This window comes from Colossoma macropomum, unplaced genomic scaffold (genome assembly GCF_904425465.1).
Source record: "Colossoma macropomum unplaced genomic scaffold, Colossoma_macropomum, whole genome shotgun sequence".
Classification (NCBI taxonomy): domain Eukaryota; kingdom Metazoa; phylum Chordata; class Actinopteri; order Characiformes; family Serrasalmidae; genus Colossoma; species Colossoma macropomum.
In genome coordinates, this window is record NW_023494801.1 from 26,523,972 (window position 1) to 26,548,187 (window position 24,216).

At 40.4% G+C, this 24,216-nt stretch overlaps 1 protein-coding gene across 3 annotated transcripts in view; it reads left to right on the forward strand.

The window, feature by feature from the left end:
* The window catches only part of LOC118821202 (transcription factor COE3), a 179,877-nt gene that overhangs the window by 106,747 nt on the left and 48,914 nt on the right, over nucleotides 1-24,216 (forward strand). For 2 of the 3 annotated variants that reach the window (XM_036589703.1, XM_036589705.1), the window contains exons 7-10: nucleotides 8,820-8,901; nucleotides 9,002-9,119; nucleotides 12,205-12,338; nucleotides 13,099-13,225. In XM_036589703.1, the coding sequence (XP_036445596.1) occupies nucleotides 8,820-8,901; nucleotides 9,002-9,119; nucleotides 12,205-12,338; nucleotides 13,099-13,225 (461 nt within the window). The remainder of the gene's footprint in view (nucleotides 1-8,819; nucleotides 8,902-9,001; nucleotides 9,120-12,204; nucleotides 12,339-13,098; nucleotides 13,226-24,216) is intronic. The other variant, XM_036589704.1, reaches the window with a different exon arrangement.

A 24,216-nucleotide genomic window follows, 5' to 3' on the forward strand; every position in this document is an offset into this window, starting at 1 on the left:
TGGAATCTTAAGGCTTAATGGGGAATACCAACAATATTTCAAAATTTGTGGATGATTCAGTCTTTAAGTAAACAAAGTCATTCAGAGGTTTTTTTTATGTGAAATGGTTCATTTTTAAGAAACTTGAGGACTCTAATTTCTTTACAGTGGTGGTGATAGGAACAAGAGGTTGTGATGTGTACAACAACATATAGCTATTTTATTTGCTATCCACAACAACCAATGAACCTTCTGCATTTTCACATGTTGTGTAAATGTTCTTTGGGGACTATTTTGCCTTACAACTCCCTGCTTGTATCCCTCTACTAGGAATAGGTGTTAAAAAATGAATCGTTTCTGACCAAAACCTCTCAAAACTATTATAAAACAATGTCCCAGTCGTCAGGCAGTGTATTCCTAGCCATTTCACGTAATAGCTTTCCGTGAGGTAGCTTTTAGAGGCATTAAAGTCTTCAGAGGTCTGGTTCCTATCACCACAACCAGTTCCTCGGGAATGGAGCATTTCACATCCACTCTGAATGTCTGAACAATTTAATTATGCAATTAATCGATAGAATTCTCCTTTAAAAAAGCAATTCATGGAGTCCGAATGCATTTTGCTGTGTTTTCCTTCTACAGCAAACTGCAGGAAGCTCGGCTTACTCAGATGGTTTAAGGACACGGCCAGTTTGGAGACGTTTGATTTGCCATTTGTGCAATTTGTGCTAATAAGCTAAGCTCAAATAAAGCAAGGACAGCCGTTAAGGCACCGGTTTCATCAAGGATGTTTGAGGAAAGCGGACTGATCTCGACAAAGCGAAAGAAAGTCGTCCACCACAAGCTTTCGATTCTGAAAAAGAAAGGCGCTTTCAAACTTCTCCACAGTTAACCTTGCCTGGAAGGGCATCTCAAAAGGGTTGAGGGAAGTTTCTACCAGAAGCCTTGTTTGGCTTACTTATTGCTAATGATTACCTTACCCTGGTAGCATTAGTAGGTTAGCTAATTTAGCTAAGCTGCTAGCAAAGTTGTGGCAAACCATAACTATTAGCGTTAGGCCTTCAATTTGGACCATAAATGTCACAAGTCAACCAAAAACAGGGACAAAACAACTATACAATAATGCTAATTTCTGCTAGTGCCCCTATGGGATTGTAGTAGTATGTTAATGCTAAACGAATGGAAATTCACATGAAAAGAGCCCTGGCTGTTTTTCTTCAGTAACTGGTTAAGGCTACTACTTGTATTCAATGTCAGTGATGTATGTAGGACTTCCAGATTTTTTCTCACAAACTGTAAATCAAAATGTGATTGGTTGATTCCACTGTGACTTCCTTATGAGGTCAATGGTTAATCATAAACGTTAGGCCTTCTATTCAGCTCCTGACATCCTAACCAATGGCAGAGCTTGCTTGGCTGTATCTACCTAGATACCACAGAAAAAAAAAAAATTGATTGGATACTTTTTCTTTGGCTGTTTCAAGGATTTAACCCTTTTGTTTCAAGCCAAATTTTACATTGAAATAAGAGAAGACCTGAATGTTCCCCACTAGAGCAGATCGACATGTTTTGAAGTGTTTGAGGAGGTTAATTTATTTCATTTCTAAACATCCTTCTTCATATTTCCCTCTTGAGTATATAAAATATGTATATATATATACAAAAAAAGTTCAGGAGAGCGAAAAGGAAGCTAATGGGAATGGAACTGAATTAGGGCCTAGTTTTAGGTTTTCTCTTTTCTCCTCAGTTCAGTTCTAAATGATTCGGTACGTGATGGTACTGAGCAGGGTGGGTGAAGGGTAGCAAATGTTTCCTCTGAGATATGTTAAGCCAGCCACTACATCTTTTTAAGCTAAACACACTTGGAGGAGAACACTAAGGCCCAATCCCATTTTTTATTTTTACCCCTACCCCTTGTTTTCGAGTGTAACCTTGCAATGAATAGTGGTTGAAATCTTCCCTACGAAATGGGACCCTCAAATAAAAAAGAACATTACTTCATTAACAGCTACTAGCGCTGCTCTGTAGGTGACCCTGCCAGTCTGCAGTGATAGCAGAGGAGGGTATAGTTCAGCAACCTCACTGCTGGGCTTTAGTTACATTTAGGGAATCATATCAAGAGGGGGGATACAACAATTATTTATTATCACCCACCCCTAATTCTTTGGTGATATGAAGGACACCCAACCCTTAGACGTGAACGCACAAATCAGAGGGCTGAGGGCTAAGTGGTAGGGGCGAGGGGTGAAATGGGATTGGGCCTAACTGAGCTAAGAGATGCTTGCAGTTTGCTAGCACTAAACTGGACATTAGAAGGAGAGGTAAACAAGCCCCGCATTTCAGTGATTCCCTTTATGTTTCTCAAAAGCTTGACCTAAAGTTGAGGTAAAGGAGGCCCAGGTGAGGACGGAGAGAGCGGCGTCTCTTCGGTACAAGACCAGGGACGAGAGAGATATAGATATAGAGAGAGAGAAAGAGAGGTGGAGGGGTAGAGGGGTGTTACGGGGCAGCAGTAATTCCTGACACTGTGTCGGAGGCACATTAGGGGAGTGACAGGGCCACACACCCTTCTTGTAATTGATGGCAGGCCCGGTGTAATGAGGTGACGGCTTACAACAGAGACTCCTCTCAGCTCATTATCGTTACCTACTTTATAAGAGCAGAGAGAGAGGCAGAGAAGGAGAGAGAGAGGGGTGGGGGTGGAGGAGGGGGGGCACAATGAAACTAATAACTGAGTCTTGGCTCTAGATGGACATTAATAATTTATGTTGTTTTAATAAGTTTTTGATGGGGAGGGAGACTTTGAACGTGGGGGCCTCTCTCTCTCTCTCTCTCTCTCTCTCTCTCTCTCTCTCTCTCACTCCACCTTGCATCTGTGCTCCATCCATTTCTCTTCACCAGCATCTGTTTGTATCCTTATCAAATAAGTCTCTTATGTGGTCTGAGATGCTATGATTTACATCATATTGGTGACCTATATAACCATATATTACTGTTATTGTGCTAAATTATGTCACAATATGCATTTGTAAGTATGTCATAGGGGAGTCATCAGTACCTTTAGAACATTTAAATGACCCATATCCTACATTTTCTTTGCCTTAGCTTATAACTTTTGTGTGGTTTATATACCAAAATTCATTCATAATTCATTTTATGTGCCCATTTTTTAAACTCTCTTTATCCTTTTGAATTAAACAGGTTTTTGTTTGTTTGTTTGTTTTAGTTAATGTGCTGTTATGAGTTATATATGTACATGAGCTCTGTTCATTCAAGCAGTCCAGGCTGAAACACTCCTTATAACTTCAGCATGAATGGGCGGAGCTACTTTGATTTTTGTGACACCACAATATCAATAAACTTAAAATGGGCCGTTTTTGCAATTTCTTTTCCATTTATGAAGGTTTTTTTTTTTTTACTGGTGAGCAAACTGAACATGCGAAACTTTAAGATTCAGTTTAAGTTTAAATACTACATCAAAATCTTTTTAAAAAGCATGAAAGTATCGGTTTTGCATGAAATAGGTTTGTTAAAAACTGTAAAGTGTATGGTACAGATTTAGATCAGTTATAGAGAGCCTGTAAACAACAACAACAGTCAGTGTATATTAACTTCATAGTAATAAGCAGTGTTATCCCATTATGACGTCATCTTACTTCATTGGTTTATTTTTATCAACAGCCTGTTTGCAGATCACTGAGTTGCTGTGGTGTGAACTACAGATGGAGGGCAGAGAGTGATTTTCTACATAGGAAATACTTTCACAAGCTCTCAGAATTCCTGTGGTTTGCATCATTTATGGTTGCTTAAATCAGTGTAACCGAGAAACCATGAGGAGCTTTTGTTGAGTACCAAAAGTTGTTATTCAAAAGGGAGAAAAATGCCAGAAATTGAAAAACAGCAGCAAACATGGCTTGCGAACCTTTGTCTGCGGTCGGGAGGAGCAGAGTGTTGTATTTGTGATCTGTGGTGTCCACTGGGGATATATTTCAAACAACTACAACACCACTAACTCTTAAATCGGGGTAATAGTCACACAAAAGACAGGCGAATGTAAATAACTTACCCTGCCATGCCAGCTTCTTGTTACAATTTTCTCATTCCACCTTAAATGGTGCAGCAGTTGCAGTCTGGCGTCAGGCATTACAATAATAACTGCTGCACCATTTAAGGTGGAATGGGAAAATTTGAATAGGAAGCTTGAGAATAGGCCAACTTTAGCCTTGTAAAGTTGTGCCTCCATATATTTGTATGTTTTCATTCGTTTTCTTGAGTGGAAGGATATCTGGAGGACAAGGTAGCTGCTTATATCTACTGCCTTGATAGTGGCAGAGTCTTTCAATTCAGTTGAATAATCGCTCCTCTTTATAACATAAGGATCACATCCAAAATATTCCTATAACAAAATAGAGTTATAGGAATTATGTGACTGCAAACAACAAATAGTTGAGGTAGAAAATTGTAGCCTGGCACTGCTGTTTCTTTCTGGTACACTGAATCTAATTCAGCTTGCTCACAAACCTCAGAGATATCTAGATATCTTGATTTATATTGCATATTGTGAAACTGTAGACAAGTACTGTGGCACTATATTTCTGTCACGTTGCCCACCCTTGTTTGAAGGCGGGCATTTTTTTTTTGCGAAGCGAGATGACAAGGTGAGAAAAATCCAGACATGAAGTGAAAGACCTGTCATAGCGCAAGACTTTTCTGAAAGTGCTAATTATTATTTTTTCCTAATCGTGTTTCTAAGTCATTTAAAATATTAGAAAAAAACATTTTTCTGGTTACATTTTCACGTGCAGTCACACATGGAAGATGAAGACTGGGCTTTGAGGAAACTTTGTCTTGTTTTGACGTTAAAATACATTTGCAATTAATCAAAAATAAAAATGTTTGCAAAAGTTCATCAAAGTTAACGAAGAACAGGTTTAGCCTAAATAACAATCTGACAGTTTTCCAAAATATTATTAAAATCACATATTGAAACTCTTTTGGCCCAACGGTGGCATAAACACCTTAAAGGGTTGAGTTTTGATGAGTGCTTTCATCACAAAAGGATAAAATGTGTAGCACTATCGCTAATGCTATCCAGTCTAAGCCAAGCTGACAGAAAAAACATTTGTATTAAAAAAATTTTTACCAAACATGTGATGAACAATGTATATTAGACCATTTTAAGTCCTTAAATCTTCTTTCCTTCAATGGAAGTGTCTCTTGATCACTTTTCCATTTTGACCTGGAGACTTCACGTCTGTTTTTTAGCACCAGTGCACCTCAAAATCTAGACTCGCCCCCATTTTCCTGTTTGAAATCTCCACTTCTCATGGTCTAAAAGGAGCCGGTGAACGTGGGGCTAGCCCTTGCCCGGCTCCTGAGGGACTGAGCTTTGAAGTCTGGCCGCTTTTTCCGTGATGAGATCAGGAATCTCGCATTCCTTGTCAACTCCTGCCCAGTGGCAGCTGGAGAAGGCCTGTGAGACTGGAGCATCACACGTTCTCGCTACACACCTCTCTACTCCCTCCCTCCCTCCACTACATCTTCGTCCACTCTTTCTAAGCCTATGGTTGTGTTTACTATACAAGCCTCATTGCTTCATTCCAATTTTTTGGAATTTATTTCGGACACATGCACATTTATCAGTAACATCACATGCATGATCCAAAAAAAAAGGTTCCTTCCCATTTTGTCTGTACTGAGTCACTGTATGAGTTCTATATAGAGCCTTTTCATGCTTAAATGATTCTTTGCATGGTGAATTTGTTCTTCTGATTGATGGAGAATGTGTTGTATATGGTTCCTAATAGCACCAAAAAGGGACCTTCTACTGTTACGATGTCAAGCTTGTAATGATAGAACAACCCTTTTTGGTGCTGTATAGAACCATTTTCAAAAGGGTTCCTTCTTTGGCCAGTTTTTAGGCATGTACACTATTAAAAAGATGGTTCTTCAAGGGTTCTTTTAAAGGGAATGGTTCTATTTAGAGCCCTGAGCTCTATATAGAGCTTTTCCATGCTTATATGGTTCTTTGCATGGTAAAATGGTTCTTCAGATTGGTGGAGAATGTGTTGTATATGGTTCTATATAGCACCAAAAAGCGTTCTTCTACTGTTCGAATATCAAAAATAATTTGTAACAGAAGAACCCATTTTGGTGCTATATAGAACTGTTTTCTAACATTCTCAATTAATCTGAAGAACCATTTCACCATACAAAGAATTGTTTAAACATACAGTTCTATACAGAACCCATGGTTCTAAATAGAACCATTGCTTTTACTGAAAACGGCATGCATTAACACAACAATCTCAGCTCCTCACTCTGTGAAATGCACCAAACTCTCATGGCAAAAGCTCCAATGTGAAAACTCCCTAAATTACCTGCTGTAACCATATAAGCATTTTGTTGAAAAAATGTTATTTGAATAAATAAAAGCACAAATACAAATAGTGGCATCACCGAAAACCACCACTATGCTGCCTTCAAAATCCCAAACTGCTGGACTGGAACTTTTTTGAAAAAAGTTGAAAAAGACACAGTTTGTCCAAAACAAGCAAACATCATGTAGTTTTCTTGGTGTAAAAGTGTTTATTTTTACTATGGATAATTGTGGAGATTTGAAGTTTATATATACATTTGTATTTAAAAGTAGGTCTCGTTCAGGGAATTGATATTGAAGCCGAGGTATTGGTATCGGTACAGGTATCGAAACGTCCCCATCCCTACTCTCACTGGCTCTGGATGTATTTGGAGTGGGCTGCGGCCAGTCCTCCTCTTTCAGCTGCTGTCTGAGAGCGGCAGAGGCCGGGCTGGATGGGTGATGGAGCCAGCAGCTCTGCGCTATCAGTGCAGCAGCTTCACTTTACCCAGCGCCTTGTCTCCTGCTGCGTTTTAATTCAATCCCTATTGATCCATATCTCTCCTCCCAAGGACTCCAATATCATATGAATGGAGCTCGGGGATGGGGCCCCCATATTATTGTATTCCATGCCCATAAAGGGCATTAGCAGCCTTCAGAGCACCCCAGATCAAGTGTCAGTCGATACAGGCTAAATAGAGCAAAGGCTTTCTCTCTCTCTCTCTCGCTGTCTCTGAATGTGTATCTCTCTCGCTCTGCTGTATCCCTCTACAGTGATTACAAAACGCCCATATTTCTTGAGCAACAGGGCACCCTTTCATTCACCCTTCATATCGCTCACTCTTTCTCTCTCTCTGCTCGATCGCCCCATGAGTAGTGGGGGTTAAAACGTATATCGCGATTATGTCATGCGGCAAAGTGGGGTTTTAAAAAATTGCCCGAGTTACCGCCGTGTGTTTTTAAAGATATTGTTACTGTCTTATTAGGGGAAGGAAATCAATGCGGTCTGCAGATGGCACTCGTTTATATCTCTGACAGAGTTTTACACCCCGATTCCCTCCCTCTCTCTCTCTTTCTCCATTCCCCAGTGGAAGAAGGGGGCAGGGAGGGGTCCATCGATGAGGTTATCCTCTGGTTAATGTGACATGGCTGCCTGCAACCTTGGCGGTTGTTAACGGCCTGGATTATTATTGCGATAATGTGACAATTAAAACGAAAGCGCTCCATCAAAATGGGGGGGGTGGGGCGGCACAGTTGGGAAGGGGTCTGCTTATGGTCCTGGAGATGGATACTCAGAGATTAGCAGGCAGAGGCTAATGCATTCAGACTGTGATCTATTTTGTATCATAGCCCACCTAGCAGCCCAGGCAGCATTATCGCTGCTCATCCTCATCGATATCCGTCCAGGATCGATAGCGCAGTGGAAATCAGAGCACATCAAGCAGGCAGAGTGAGAATTCAGCGTAAAGAGTGAGGGCGATCAAAGCTTGTCACTAATTAGGTGGAATATCGTCGCTATCGTAACAACAGAAGGACATCCAGAACTTTGAAATACGCATATGTGACCATTTTAGTCCAAGTAATTTTGGAGTATTTCTATGAAGCAACCATTCATCCATTCGTCCATTTAGCCGTTTATCCATTCTCTGAGGATTTAATACAGTGAGCTGAGTGGTCAAGCATTCAGTGGTCTTTGGAAGCAGAAGAAACTGGTCAGGGGCCCCTTAGATGATCCACATTGTTGCTTTATCCCAATGTGTTGGGAGCTGGAAGAAAGCAAAATGTAGGGGGCATAAAGGACTAGTTTGCTTTTTAAAGAATGCTTCTTTAAAGAACCATTTTTGTAAAGGAGAGGTGCAGATGTGAGGAACCTTTTTAAAGTTTAAAGAACCTCCACGTTTAAAAGCTCAGTGCCAGAGATCTTCAAATGGACCTTGAATCCAGTTTCTGGTCTTGTATTTTTATTCACTGGCAGTCAGTTTGACTGTTCGTGTAACTGATTGGTCATACTTATAATGCAAAATCCAAGACTGGATTCTAGGTCCAGATTTGAAGACCTCTGCTCTAGTGTCTTTTTTCTAGAACTGTACAAGACCACTATTGACTGTATATGCGGGGGGGGGGTGCGAGCCAGGGGTGGACCACTGGTAGCACAGCAGTGATAATGGCATGGTAGTAGCATGGCTGATAGGTTGAGTGGTCCACCACAGAAATATCCAGCTAAGAGCCTATCTGCGGTGAACAACTGACCATTAATGAATGGCTAGAGGATGAAATTGTATATCATTAGATGGACTACAGTCTCTAACTGTACACCAACAAGGTGGACCTGCACTGGACAAGGTTCTGTTTCTATATGTTTTCTTAATTAGTTTTTTTCTTCTCAGGGTTCCAGAAGCTACATTTTCATTCTTAATATACCCAAATGACTCAACCATGACACTGACCGCACATTTCTTCTTGTTGCTTCTCCTATTTTTTTCAGATTCTTCCTGAAGTTCTTCCTCAAGTGTAATCAGAACTGTCTGAAAAATGCAGGGAACCCCAGAGACATGAGGCGCTTTCAGGTGAGAACATATTCAGCTGGTGAACCAGCTACTGAAATAAACAGTAAATTGGATCGATTTCGTTTCCTGAATGTATTTACTAAATATGAACGTCTCCCAGGTGGTGATTTCCACTACGGTGAATGTAGATGGCCACGTGCTGGCCGTGTCAGACAATATGTTTGTTCACAACAACTCCAAACATGGCAGACGGGCTCGCCGCCTGGACCCCTCTGAAGGTAAGACCCTGCATTCATTGTCCAGCAGGATCTGACCATTTCCAGATTTGCATTTTTTGCACGCGACACAGCAGCACTGCTGTGTCTGATCCACTCAGACCAGCACAACACACACACAAACAAAAAGAATGTGAAATTTCAGATTCCAGTGAGACAGTTAGCTCTGCCTATTTTAGGTATATTACACCTGTGTAGCTAAGCATAACAAGCAGCCTACATTTAGCTTTGATGTGAGCATGTAAAACTCTCCCCACTGATCTGCAATCTGTGTACAAGACATCAGGTCTACTGATAGCATAGCATACTAAACTTTGGTCCGAGAAGACTAGAGGACTTGGCAGTTTAGTGGTTTCCCTGATTCAAATTCTTCAGCTAATTATCAAGTCTTTGATGAGTTCATTCAAGTGCTTTGGAACAGGGAAGATGCTACTCTGTGTGGTGCTGTGGTCCTGAAGGACTGAAGCTCGCGCATGCTAACACAGTCTCTTGCACATGGGTTCTGCACAGGCCCTGTGGAATCACCTACGCTACAAGGCCCAACTATAAAGCCATATTCCCTGCTAGAGGAGAATTGGTTCCATTATTCAAGCACAGATAAGGCTCTGTAGTGTGTCCCTGAAGTCTAGCACACAAAGAGGAAGCTACTAATGGCGGCCCACAGCTAGCTTTCATCTTCCATGCACGGGGATGTTTTGGAGAGCAATGGCACAAAGTAAACAGCTGCTCCAGCCTCCTTTAAAGTCCCCAACAGGTGACCCTAAAGCAATCTTGGTGTTCATCTCTGCTTTGTTCAATTCATTTATCCGCATGTTGGAATTCCCCAGATTGCAGTGAAGTTTACTTCGGTAAAACTTGAAAAGCAATCCATTACACAATAATACCCACCAAGCTCACGCCAAGGGTTTCCAAACTCTGACATTTGGGAGAAGCATGCAGCTAGTGCAGATGTACAATGTTCGACATAAAAAAAATGAGTATCCTGGCAGAATTACAACAACAAATACAAAAGCTGATCAGTATGCCAAAGCTTTGTGTGGTTGGTGGGAGTCTCTAGAATGCTTTTCCAGTATTCTCCCTCATTTGTTTGACTTGTCAGTTGATCTATCCATGCTCCACAAATTTGGACTTTAGTAGCAACTGTTATGAGTTTGGTCAAGCTTTAGCAAATGCTTGCAAAAGTCCCAAGTCAACCTCATAAGAAAATGTAATACACAAAATCCCTATTTTTCTCAAATATCCTACATTTAAAGTAATTATTAACCCTTTTTCACAGTAGCAATCTCCACTTGTCCCTTGGTTTTTGCATTACATTGTATATGAGCAAGCAAGTCAACATTAGAAAAGTCTTTTATTGTGTTTAAATGCTATTTTTATTTTATTGTTGCAGTTGTATACAATTTTTAATATCAAGAAAGCTGCAGTTGTGCTGTTCATTGTACCCATTTCACCCCTCAATGCTCACTAGCAGCTCAACACAGAGTCACACAATTTCACACTCAGAAAGCCAATAGTGTCCTAGTTAATCTGAGTTAAAGGGAAAATATTTTATTTGATTATATTAATTAACAATATCCATGTTTTACAGACATCTGTGGCCAGGAGCCCAAGAGCACAATTGGCCTCGCTCTCTGGGTGGGTGGGGTGGCTTCCCCCTTCTTCCCCATCACTCAGCGCAATGTTAGCCAATGCAGGTGTCTGTTAGTTGATGTAACAGAACTGGTGGTTGGTGGTCGCTTTCATTCTCCTAGTGTTGGTGGTATGGTGTGATTGGGGGAGTCTTAACTAGTGGGTGGAATTGGATATGACTAAATTGGGTTGAAAATTGGAAAAAAAAAATATATATATATCCCAGTTGATTTCCATTCCATCCCTGGAATGGCCACCAGGAAAGAGGCTACTAATTTCAAATAATATTTAGTCCTTATATTTATCTCCAAAATAGTAACTTTACAGGAAAAGGAAAAAACCTACTTTACTTTTAAGTCATTTTGGGCTGTTTCTTTTGGTCCATTTTTCATGAAATTTCCACACAATATAAAGGGTGACATGCATTTTCAAATTATGTCAAAAAACTGAAAAAATGACAAAAATACAAGATATAAGAGATACAAGGTTTTCCTCTGACAGCAGGGATATGCAAAATATAATTGCTGGAATATAACTGCATATAAATGTAATGTGGTCCAATTATGTTCCATAACTAAAGGTACTGAAGACATATCCTTGAGAGCCAGACATACCACCCCAGTAATGTGAGGGGTACCACCTGAGTGACAGTAATTTTCTATAAATCGTGTCCAACAGTTGCTACAAAAGAATGCCTTTGTGGAAGAACACATGTTCTTATCATTTCTTATTCTGGGACAGTGTAAAAACAACATTAGAATGTTGGTGTTTGAATGTCGCAATGCTATGCCTCATGTTTCAGGGAAACCTGCTAGTTACTCCATACAGTAATAAGTCTTTCAACCACAGCCAGCGCCACAATCAATTCCCCTCCATAGCCAGCCGAGACAAGGCCCAGTCACTTACTCAGTCAGCCTGCCTGTCTCCAAAGACGACTTTACCATAAACTACAAGACAAAAAAAAAGAAAAGAAAAATCCCTCAACAATCTCCTAATGGCTTTATTGAGCTGCCTGACGAGCAGAATCCAAAATGAGCTTTTACAATCATCAGAGTTATTACAAATCGTTCCCACTTAGTCTGTTATTCCCTGCAATGCTCAAATGCTGAAGGGTAAAATGCTGGTAAATGAAGTAACATCAAAAATTACGATGAAATAGAAAAAAGAAAGAGTTTGTTAAGGGCTGAAAAAACTGCCAGATGATTCAGTACAGTTTCAAAACCACTTAAAAGACCTGGAGTTACTGGAAAAAGTGCAAGTAACTTTGCCCTATGAGTTGGTTCATGGCATTGATTTTGAATGTTAAAATCAACAAATTGTGTGGCTTCTGAAAAGTTGACATTGGCCTGATTCAGTTCTACGCGTTCAGTTATGTATTCTGGTTCTGGGTCTTTTGGGCTGGGTGTTTAATTTTGCAGCTAATTCTGATTTTTGTTGTGTTTTTGTTTGTTTTTCGAAGCAGCCACTCCCTGCATCAAGGCCATAAGCCCCAGTGAAGGCTGGACGACTGGTGGAGCCACCGTCATCATCATCGGGGACAACTTCTTTGACGGCCTACAGGTGGTGTTTGGCACCATGCTTGTGTGGAGCGAGGTGGGTTGTTTACATTTTACACACACACACACAAAAAAACCCAAACAAGTCACTTATTTGGCGCTTTAAAATTTTGGCATCTGTTCGATTAAGTAGTCCTAGCCTGGTTTATGTTTACATGAGTTATAACCCACTGTAAACCAGATAAAGGGACAAATATTTAGATATATTTATTGAAGTATTTAGAGCAGTCTCACTATCTGAGGGGCCTCACGGACCAGTTTGAGAACCACTGCTCCAAAGAACCATCCATTAAAGGGTTTTTTTTTAAGGAAGTCAAGTGTTTTCTCTATGGCATTGTGTGAAGAACCCTGTTTGGAAGCTTTTTACTGTAAGATGTACTATTTGTATTTAACTTACAATCTACTAAATATCCGTTAAATTCACCTTAACTTCTCAACACTCACATGTACATTACTTTAACCTCAACTCATAACATAATTAACTCTATAGGTATTAAGATCTGTAGGTCTAGATAGCTATAGGGGTTATAGGGGACCATCAAAATACAGTGAAACCTAACAGTGTTTTGTATGAATATTTACAAAGGTAGTCACATAGGAATGTATACGAAAGTCAAACACATGTATGTACATAGTGTTTCCCTTGTTACTGTAAATCCAACCCTGTAAGAGATAAACCAGCACTGCTGATTTCTCGGAGTGAGGGGTCAGAGTGGAGTCCCGAGGGTGTGACGGTGTGGCTAATCGATATGTGTATCGAGTGGGATGTGGCGAACGTGTTCTCTGATGTTTTTTAGCTCATCACACCCCACGCCATACGAGTGCAGACGCCCCCAAGACACATCCCCGGGGTCGTGGAGGTCACCCTCTCCTACAAGTCCAAACAGTTCTGCAAAGGAGCGCCGGGACGCTTCGTCTACACAGGTAAACTCTAGAACTTTCCAGAACATCGGGACACACTTCTTTCGACAGCTGTTCAACAGCTGTTTGGTTTATAGCCTTCTACTTTCAAAGCTTTTTATAGGCAAACTCCCTAACTTACTCATGTTTAGCAGGCTAAAGGTTCTCCACAAGGGGGAGCTGGTTTCCACACAGAAAGGTAAAAGCTAGGACCATGAGGTGCCTCACAACTCCAAAGTGCTTAGAAAGTATGTTATACATGTGGCCACTCGCAGGGCAAAAGAGGGGGGACCAGGACCAATAAAGGGAGCTCACTTGCCTTTGGTCAGGCTCTCTTTTTGATGTATATTACCTCGCGGACCTAGGTTTTATCTCAAATACGCAATCACTCATATTTAGCAGGCTGAAGGTTCCCCAAAAGGGGGAACTATTAGCACTTAAGTAGCTTTTGTGTGCACAATAGAAAAGAAATGGCATGAACCCACACCACAAGTTTAAATACAATTTTAACAAGCTTGTGCTGACTGTGCACATGTTACATAAGAGGCCATTCAGAGGACAAGAAAGGAAGGAACAAGAAGGAACAACTGTTGAGTAGGAGCTCTTGCTAAGATAGCATCGATTATGTTTGACCGCTGTTTGTTCTATGGTCTTCTCCCTTTGGTTCTTTTTAGATGCAAAATTATTTCATAAACCTGGTTTTTATCTCAAATACTCACTCATTCATGTTTAGCAGGCTGAAAGTTCTCCACAAGGGGGAGTAGCTTTTGTGCACGCAATAGAATAAGAGGAAATGAACCCACACCTCAAGTTTCAATACTGTTCTTCACATTTGTTGCTGACTTTGCCTCATAACTAACACCTTTATTACACAAGTGGCCACTTGCAGGACAAGGAACTTACTTGTCCTTGGCTAGACTAGTTTCAGTGAGCTAATTAGCTAGCTACGCAAGCTTTTTGGCTGAAATGTTTGGTTTAGAATGGAAACTATGGTGCAGGCCCTTCTCCTTTTGTTCTACTAGCAAAAAAGCTAGCTTACTGTAATGAAACAAAGGTACAGTAACAGTCATGTGTAACAGATGGAGAAGCCACAAAAAGGTCGGCTTGAACATAATGTGGCATCAGCGTCGAGTAGGCCATGATTCTGCTGTGAGTAGTGCTCTTTTATTAACCTCTTCACATGGCCCTTTGCATGGCCATGCCTCCCGAGCTCCTACGGCAGCCTGAGCCAGTAGCAGGACGCTACAATAACATATTGAATTTTTTAGTAATGAAAGTACGTGAAAGTATTTCATTGCAAGTTGACGAAGGCCATTTAAAAACGCTACTGAGGGTGGACGAATCTCTCAAATACCCCAAAACCATACCAAGCACTCTATGTACGTATGTAAATGCAGAGTACATGTGATGCTAATATCAACAACTGATAAAAACAGAAACATACACTCAGTCAAAGTAGCCATACATGGAGATGACCACAGCTCAAGAGATGCTATTGAAGAGTCACATCAATCACACAGTGTCCTTGTTATCATATTGCATTGTATCACAGCCTTTTCATCATGAATGTTTCCCCAAGTTGGTACTGAGTTTTTATTCCTCTGTTACGTCCTTCACTTTCGGCCAGCGTCCGTCAGGCTGGGCTCGTCCCACACTGGAGTATCGCGGCGTACAATCAATGCTTTTCAGTGGCCGATTATTCATCGGAATAATCCGAGATGCCATTCAAAGTAGAGGAAAGGTCAGATGGAGGACTGTTTAGCGTGATAAGAAAATGTCACGGCGTCGGCCTAAAAGAGGGGCCGGTGTTAAGGCTTTCTGTTAAACATGAGGTTTATCTCGGCACGCATTTCGCCCTGGCTTTGTTCAACACTGCTTCATTCGCAGGCGTGGTGCATACGAGCGGCGCAGAAAGACGACTTTACAATGGGCCGGCCGGGCCCCGTCTTACCTCGGACCGTTCCTTTGCAATGCTAATGTCCTCACAGACAGACCACCGCATGATTTGACTGACAGCAGAATGGCACATTTATGCTTTTTTCTTGTACATCGTGAATAGATCTTACTTCAAAAGCAGTAGCGGACGGAAATGTACTGCCGATGGTAAAGGATTGAATAAAATGCACCTGTGGAATAGGGCGCCTTTTTTTTGGTAGACAATGATCTCAATGTGACGTCTGTCTGATTGGACGATGACTTATCATCGCTCTATAGAGTGCATCGCTGTAGATGTGCGAATCTTATTAAACCCAAGTTAAGTAATTCTCACGTATAACAGCATATATTTATTGCTGTTTCAAAAACTTTTTTTTGGTAACACATTCTATGAATGTCACATTTGTAAGCATCTATAAACACATTTATAACATGTTATAATGTATTCATAAGGCATTATAAACATAGTTATAAATATTTATAAAAATGAATTACACAGAATTACACTTTATAGCCATGTTTATTATACATTATGAATTGTTAATATAATGCATTATAAATAGTGTTAATAACATGTTATAATGTCAGTGCCAAAGAAGTCAGTAACACTTTCTATGAATGTCACCTTTGTAAGCATCTATAAACACATTCATAACATGTTATAATGCATTCATAAGACATTATAAACATAGCTAGAAATATTTATAAAAATGCATTATATGTTATAGCCATGCTTTATTATGCATTATGAATTGTTGACATAATACATTATAAGTACTGATCATAACAAATTAAAAGAGTTCATAAGTTGTATTTATCCGCTCTAAGAAAAGTGAAGCGTACTGTACTAAAGCCTCCTCCAGTGTTAAGAGTGAGGCTTCAAGTTGAAGTATTTACTGAAGAATTTACTAAAACACTAAAACACACACAGTCTATCAAGACTATCCTTATAAAGTGTCATTATTAAGCAGTTGTAACTCATACATAAAAGGGCAACAGTGACTTGTTGCTTGGCAAATAGTGAGCTCACGTTCATGTATGCTGTTAAACGTCAGATCTAGCTGTTACTTATCTTACTTTGTCTTCTCCATTAGTCACTATTATACTTGTCAGGATCATCAGATGTTCACATTCATCATAATTACATAACAGCTCACTGTTGACTTTTTATTTCTGTGTTATTTAACTTCTTATTAATAATCGTAAAGTGTTAATGGTAATTAGTTACCATTAATAAACTAATTGTAAACCGTTCATAAACCCCAAATGGACTTATTGAAGTTGTTTAGTACTTTTTAGCCTTTACTTACTGATCACAACTCTTTGGAATACTTTAGAATATAGAAGACATATTGAAGTATTAGTGACTTATTGAACTCTTATAAGCTCAAATGCAGTAAACGTTAGGAGACACTTGATACTGTCCATAATGTTTAGGTATAAAATTCCAAATATCATACATTTACACAATGTATATATTAGTGATTGATTCCTACTCAATAATTTGCATAGTAAGGTCCTAACAGACAGTGTTTATTGTTAATTATTACAACTAATAATGCAATCAGTTGTTGAGATGTCATTCAGAGTGGTTTGATGTGAAATGATCTATTCTAGAGAAATTTATTGAGGCACAAATGTTTGCCGAGGTGATGATAGGAGCCGGAAGTCCGTGTATATAATTTTAGATGTGTTATGAGGCAAAATAGTCCCTACAGAAAACATATTATTTCAAAAGTATCGTTATTTTACCATCATTAACATAAAAACTCAGAGGACATGTATAGGTTCACTGATTGTATTGGTTAGTAAATAAAATAGCTCTGTTTGCATCGTAGATATCACAACCCCTGGTTCCTATCACCACCACAGTCAGTAAGTATCTCTATAATAAATCATTTCACAGAAAACCACTCTGAATGACTGAACCCCCCAATTTATGTTCCCTAAAATAAAGTGTTACCTTGAAAACATTTTCTTAAATGTTGGCCTGTGAACATTTCATAAGAAATTAACCAATTTTCTTTCTTGAATGTACATTAAAGTTGCCATTTTGGACATTTAAGTTTACAACATCAATGATATACATTGAGATATTATAATACATCACTATCCGGTCCAGTTACACCATTTCCCACAACAGCATGTCATTGTGCCCAGCAAATTAGGCCCTTTCCATACATATTTTAGGCAGCGGATGAGCTTCGGCGTACATCGCTGCATCTTAATTGTGGTTCCAGGAATGTGTGATTTTCTTGGACGAGAAATGTGAAGCAGGCTTTTAAATACTGAAGCAGGCAGGCCTCACGGAACGAGCGGAGAGACAGAGTGCATCCAAAACCCGGCGATGTCTTTCTCGCCAGGGAATTTCCCATCAGCCCGCAGTGCTCCTCTCTCAGCCTCATTTTCTGCCCACTGCTTCCAAATGAAAACAAGCCAGCTTGACATGTTTTGGAAGGCACACATTTAGGTCATTAGAAAATTAAGGGCTCCGAGTCACAAGACGGAAAAAGAGATCGAGCAAGAGAGAGCGGAGCACGTTAGCAAATGATATTGGCGTTTCTGTGCAGATTCAAATTATTCCCTTATCGGCCTCCTTTTATCTGTCATTCAGTAACGATAATGGGCCCCAGAAAGGCATCAAAGAAGGTTCATACGCTCATCCGGGCAGATTACACTTCCATTACTGTATCAGAGAACGAGTGGAGAGATCAGCTTTGCTATGTTAGCGAGAAAGCAGAGGGATCAGCAAGTAGCACTTATTACAGAATAAGTGGGGAGATCAGACAGTAGCATTTGAGGACCGAGATCAGATGTGTGTATCAGTGAGCGAGAGATCAGACTATAATACTGGGAACAAGGCATAATTTGTGCCGGAAAAAGTCAAATCCGGCTCTAAGCATTGGTCTTAACATTGGGAGATCGCTGGCAAGGCCACAGCTAATCGTGTCCCAGAGTCTATTGCATAATTGGCCTCACTTTCTCCCATTACTCAGCGCCATGCTAATCTATTAGCTGGTGTAACAGAATTAGTGGTTAGCATTCTCCTTCAAGTATGCTGAGCTGTCCATTGATGCTGTGTTTGTGGCAGGTTGAAAAGACAGAGGAAGCACATGCTAGCCTTTATCCTTCCAGCTTGTTAGCATCCTGTGGGTGGAAACTGGCTGTGGCTAAACTAAAACAGATGCGATAATCAATCTCCTAACAGTGCCTTTAGCTATCTGAATTTCTTCTGCGCTAGTAAAAAATTCAAACAGCCCAACTTTCAATCATCCATCCCAAAGCACTTGTAGTTTTTCAAAGGTTCCCCAAAAGGGGGGTTTTCATTGTCTTTAAACTGGAAAATCTAGCAGGGCTATTGTGAAACCACTGTACAATGTGAGCAGGCATGTATGCAACAGATTTAGCAATCCTCACTTGTTTGATTTTGGCCACAGTGACCCTTTAAGAGTCCATCTATCAGGTGTTTTCTTGTGTAGGCCAATAACATTGCATCATTTCGGTTTGTATTTCTTTACAACATTTGATGATTGGTGTAGCATAGTGAGTAGTAGCCTCACCTTTCAAGCAGAAGACCCCCTGTTCAGGCTAGAACACCAAGCTGCACCAATAGGAGTCCTTAGGCAAAAAATTTGCATAAGAGTAATGTAAATGAAAACACCAGCTGATCTTTATAGTGAAATAATGCTCAACGACCACTATTTGCAGATGCTATGGACATTTGGTTCCTCAATCACAATTTTTGGAGATCCAGAGTTTATGTAAATGGACCATAAGTTCGCCCAACTAGACAAATCTGACCAATACGAGTGCACTGTAGATGCTTTGTTGACGCTGCCCTTCTCTTTAAGTGACATCATTATGATACATCACCACTAGCCCCTATCAGCCCTCTTATCATCCCTCTTATTTCCTATCTCACCCCTCTCTCACTCTCTAATCCACTATTCTTCCTCTCTTTCTCTTTATCCCTCTCTCCCCCTCCTCTACCCGTCCCAATCTCCAATCCCCCCTCCCCGTCTCTGGAGGCCATATCCCCCCAGGTGCATGCTGCAGGGAGGGAAGCGGGCAGAAAAGAGTGAGACGAGCCTGAGGGTATTGACTTTCCTGGGAAAACATCTCTCGAAAAAAAATCAGTAGCCAAATACTGCAATAACTCAGCCGTCATTGATCCCGCTTCCCTCCACGGTCACATTGATCTACACATTACAAGCCCTCAGACTGGCAGCATGGATCCGACTCGCTCTGAAACAGCACTCCCAATCAGGAATAAATTATTGCTTCTGCAGCTTCAGGGCCCAGTAAGAATAATAACAGTAAAAATAATAACAATAATAATAATCTCAAAAATAAGCTAAATTTATTTCAACATTTGGCATTTTTATGGTATTCAAGTCCTAAGACTTAAATATTGCAGCACTACTTTATTATATATTCTGTAATCTGTCTATATGCAGCATAACCATCACATGTACAGTAGCCCGTTTGACTTCAGTGTATCAGGACACGCTCCAGTGGCATTAATAAACACCGTAGCTGGGAGATGTGTGAGCTTCAGGGCTGTGGTTCTCCTGGGCCCACTCCACAGGTCTAGGCATGCCCAGTGCCTCACAGGCAGCAAACAGGAGGGGCAGCTGAAGTGTTGGGTTAGGCCCTTTGTAAGGGAGGTGCTGAGCCTGTTGAAGAAGAGCAGAACTGTTGGGTTAGGCCCTTTGAGTTGAATGTGCTAGACTGGGTGAAATGCAGAAGTAGTGCTGGGATAGACTCTTTGTGTGTGAGATGTTGGGTTTGGTGAAATGTAGAAATAGTGTTGGTCTAGACCCTTTGTGTGGAAGATGTTGGGTTTGGTAAGACGTACCAGCAGAGTTGGGTTAGACCATTTTCTGTGGAAAGTGTTGGGTTTGGTGAGATGTAGTAGCACTGTTGGACTAGACCATTTGTGAGGAAGATGTTGGGTTAGGTGAGACCTAATAGTACTGTTGGGCTAGGCCATTCCCATGGAAGGTGCTGGGTTTGGTAAGATGTGATAGCACTGTTGAGTTTGCCCATTCCCATTCAATGTGCTGGGTTTGGTGAGATATAGTTGTACTGTTGGGCTAGGCCACTCTGTGGAAAGTGTTGGGTTTGATGAAATGTACAGTAGTGTTGGGTTAGGCCCAAAAAGTTACTGGACTGGATGAAATGCAGTAATGTACTGTTGGGTCATTTGAGTGGAAGACATATGTTTTGTTGGCTTTAAGTATTGTTGAGCAAAGTCTTTTGTGTGGAAAACTTTGAGTCAGATGTAGTAGGTGTAGGTGAGGGTAGAAATAGTGTTGGGATAGACCCTTTGTGTGGAAGGTGTTAGTTTAGGTGAGACATAGCTGTACAGTTTTGTTAGGCCAATTTCAAAGATGTTTGGCTTGGTGAGATGTAGTGGTACTGCTAGGTTAGGCCATTTTCTGTGGAAGGTTTTGTGTATGGTGATATGTAGTGGTACTGTTGGATTAGGCCATTCCTGTGGAAGGTGTTGGGTTTGGTGAGATGTAAAATAGGCTAGAAACATGTTGGGCTATTAGGTCATTTGAGTGGAAGACATAAGGTTTGGAGAAATTAAGTATTGTTGAGCAAAGTCATTTGGTTGGAAAACCTTGAGTTGGGTAAGATGTAGAAGATGTAGGAGTGTTGGATTAGATCCTTTGTATGCAAGACGTTTGGCTAGGCCATGTGAGTGTTGGGTTTAATGAGATGAAGTACTGAGATGGGCCCTTTGTGTGGAAGACCTTGGGCAGAATAAGATGTAGAAGTAATGTTGGGTCAGGCCCTTCCTGTGTGGAAGTTGTTGGGTTTTTTGAGATCCCGAAGTTTTGTTTGATTAGTCACTCTATGTGGAAAAAAGTGAGCTGGGTTAGAGGTAGCAGTTGTTTTGAGTCCGTCCCTTTGTGTAGAGGATGCAGGACTAGGTACAGGTTTGGAAGGGCTTATGGTGGAAGCAGATGGGGTCTCTACTATCTCCCAGGCCACCTGCTCACACAAACAGGAGATTACAGTCTCAGGTAGCAGGGGCTCAGAGCGTCTCAGCAGCACCGCTGGGAAAAGAACATGTGGAGCAGGACTGCACATGGGGGTGTAGACTCTAAGAACCCCTGGGGCACCCCAATTACACATGTTCTCTGACTGAATGATGCCACTAGGTATTACACACTGGTCACACTTTCCATGAATACTATATTTGTAAGAAATTATAGACACATTCATTGCATTCATAAGGCGTTATAAAAATGGCCATAGATATTTATAAAAAACATGTTGCTATACTTTCCCAGGTGGTTGCTGAAGTCTTACTAGGCCTCAACATTCTCACCATTCCACAATTCATTTCCGGTGGGACAAAATACTTTGCCGTATTGAAATCATAGGTGTGATTAGTCCAAAAGTACTGTTCCCACATAGGCTCTACAACTATGACCCGTGAAAATAGTACAAAAAACATACAATAATATAATGATATAGGTTCCTTGATTACACTTTTTTGAATAAACCAGGAGATTCTAGTCCAATGTTTTTAAACTAATAAACTCAACAAATGCCATTTTATAGTTTGCACATGCAACTCTATTGGCAGCCACTGCCAGGACTTTATACCAAATACTTTATAGCTCTTAGAATAACAGCAGGCAATTCTGTGCTGGACCATGACTGTAAAGCAAACCCATCCACCCACTGTTCAGAGACCTGCTGCTTAGGTAGTAAGTGTGAACATAGAGGGGCGATGACATCACCGCTTGGGTGGGACTGGTACTCTAAAGCAATAGCACATTGCAGAACTGATAAAAAGCATTTTGAAGCCTGAATTGTTAATTTGGTCAGAAACTATGTAAGCGAGTCTATTTGAGATTACTTTACAATTTTGCATGATGCTAATTGGTAGGCTGTAAGCTTTCTTTACTGGTTAGCTACATAGCTCTAGTACAAAATAACTTCAGAAAATGAAAAGTCTTGGCTGATTAATTATGTTTTGGTTTGGGTAAATTTTTATTATTTACTTTTGGTAACACTTTACTGAAAGGCAGCATTCATAAGGCAACACCTACATAAGCCTTTCAAGACAAAGGATATAAACCTACAAAGGTATTTCTAAAGGTTTATTCCAAGTGTCAATTGTCATAACACTGTCTGAGGTGAAATGACATCAAAATGGACAAAAGCAGCCTTTACGACAACTGATGCTTGCTGAAAGTAGCCTATATAAAAGTTACGTATGTTTATTTTATTGGTCCTGAAAGGCTTACGGCTCATTGGTGCTCACAGTTAAATATGGACACGGATATGGACAGAGCCCTCTATCTGTTCTCTGCATTAATTTTGTCCATATTTGTGCACGTTCTCTGATATATATATATATATATATATATATATATATATATATATATATATATATATATATATTTACACACACATATATATACACACACAGGGATATGGATGACACGGAACAGTACCACTGGGGGCCATGGGGGCAGTGTAGCCAATAGTTCATGCAAAACACATTGCCAATTTCTTTCCTTGGTAATATAAGTGAAAGTAATTTCTCTCCGTCCACGTTGGCACATTTTTACGACCTCCTCCACCATCGCCATGTTTGTTGTTGTCAAAAACTTTTTTCTCTGGACTGCCCTCTAGTGGATGTACTGCTTAACATCCATGCCAATGTAAAAGATGCATGGAAGTAAGTGGGCAGTGATTATCGTTTGAAACGGACGTGTTCTTTTTCATACGTAAAGGCAGTATAAATGAGCCTTTAGGTGTAATGTAGCCTTACATGATTCTTAAGCGATGATTTGATCATTTTTTTGTCTAAAACTATCGCTTTAAAGCCTTTTGCGAGTCTGTATGCCACTCATTGGTTTGGAGCTGGTTCTTATTCCAAACATGCCTGGATGATCGGAGTTGGCGTGCAGATGTTTGTGAAGGGGATCTGCCAAAAGTGGTGGTGCAGTGTGACACACAAGTAATTCAAAAGGCCTTTAAAGTTTTGCAAGGCAGCTCTAGGTGAGGTTTCTTGGGGCTTGGGAGACATTTCCAGAGCTCAGGAGTGCACCGTGTCCTGAAAAGCCTCTTTTCAACCAGACAGAGAGGAAAACAAAAGAGCTCTGTGTTATTTGCTATTTAGAAAAGTATGGACAAAATTTAGGCTTCAAGATGGCTGTTACTGCTGCTTTTAGCCATGCCAGTGGGGAACCCTCAGGGCATTCTAGGCCTAATGATTTCTGGCACTAAAAAACAAATATATATCTGTAAGTTTTAGTTCATGTTTATTCAACAGAATCATCATGTTGTATTTAAGCTCTGAGGGTATTTTGGTCTCATTATTATCTCTTTGTTGGAAACTAAGGGGTTAAAATCTTGGAACGTCTAATGGAAAATTGTCCAATTAGGATGTTGCTCTCCCATTGGTTTTGACAGCTCTATGCCAGGGGACTTTAGTAAAACAGACACTGTAAAACAGAGGATACCACATGAATCATCTACTGAACTGGTTCAAAGCCAGAGTTGAAAACACATTTCAAACTTTTAACTGACTCAGACTTTAGACAAAAATTCTTTTGCTTTGAGTGACCCTATACCAGGGGTCAGAAACTGAAATGTTAAGCAGAGCCATTTTGTCCTTTCCACAAAAATCAAACCACCCTGTGAGCCACAACATCTATGTCCATTTTACCATCTTGGCTGTAAATATGTGCTGATGTGTTAGTATAGGCTAAAAATATAATATAAATGAAAACACAAACTTTGCTCTGCTTTAAGCTTTAGCTCAGCTATAGTAGCTTTTCTTACATCTCTGGCAGGAAACTTTTCCTCAAAAGTGGAACAAATTCTTGTAAAATGTCTCTCAACGTTTGACTTTTTTTGAAGCTGAAGTCGCTTCTCAATCGCCAGCATTTTCCCATTCCTCCTCAAATGGTGTCTGAGGTGCGTGTGTGCCAACCTTCAGGGTTAAAGAATAGTGAATTAGTGAAGCGTTTAAGACCGTTTATTGTTAAAACTGTGTTGAATGATCAGCAGAGCTTTATTTTACTGCAACGGAGAATTATTTTATT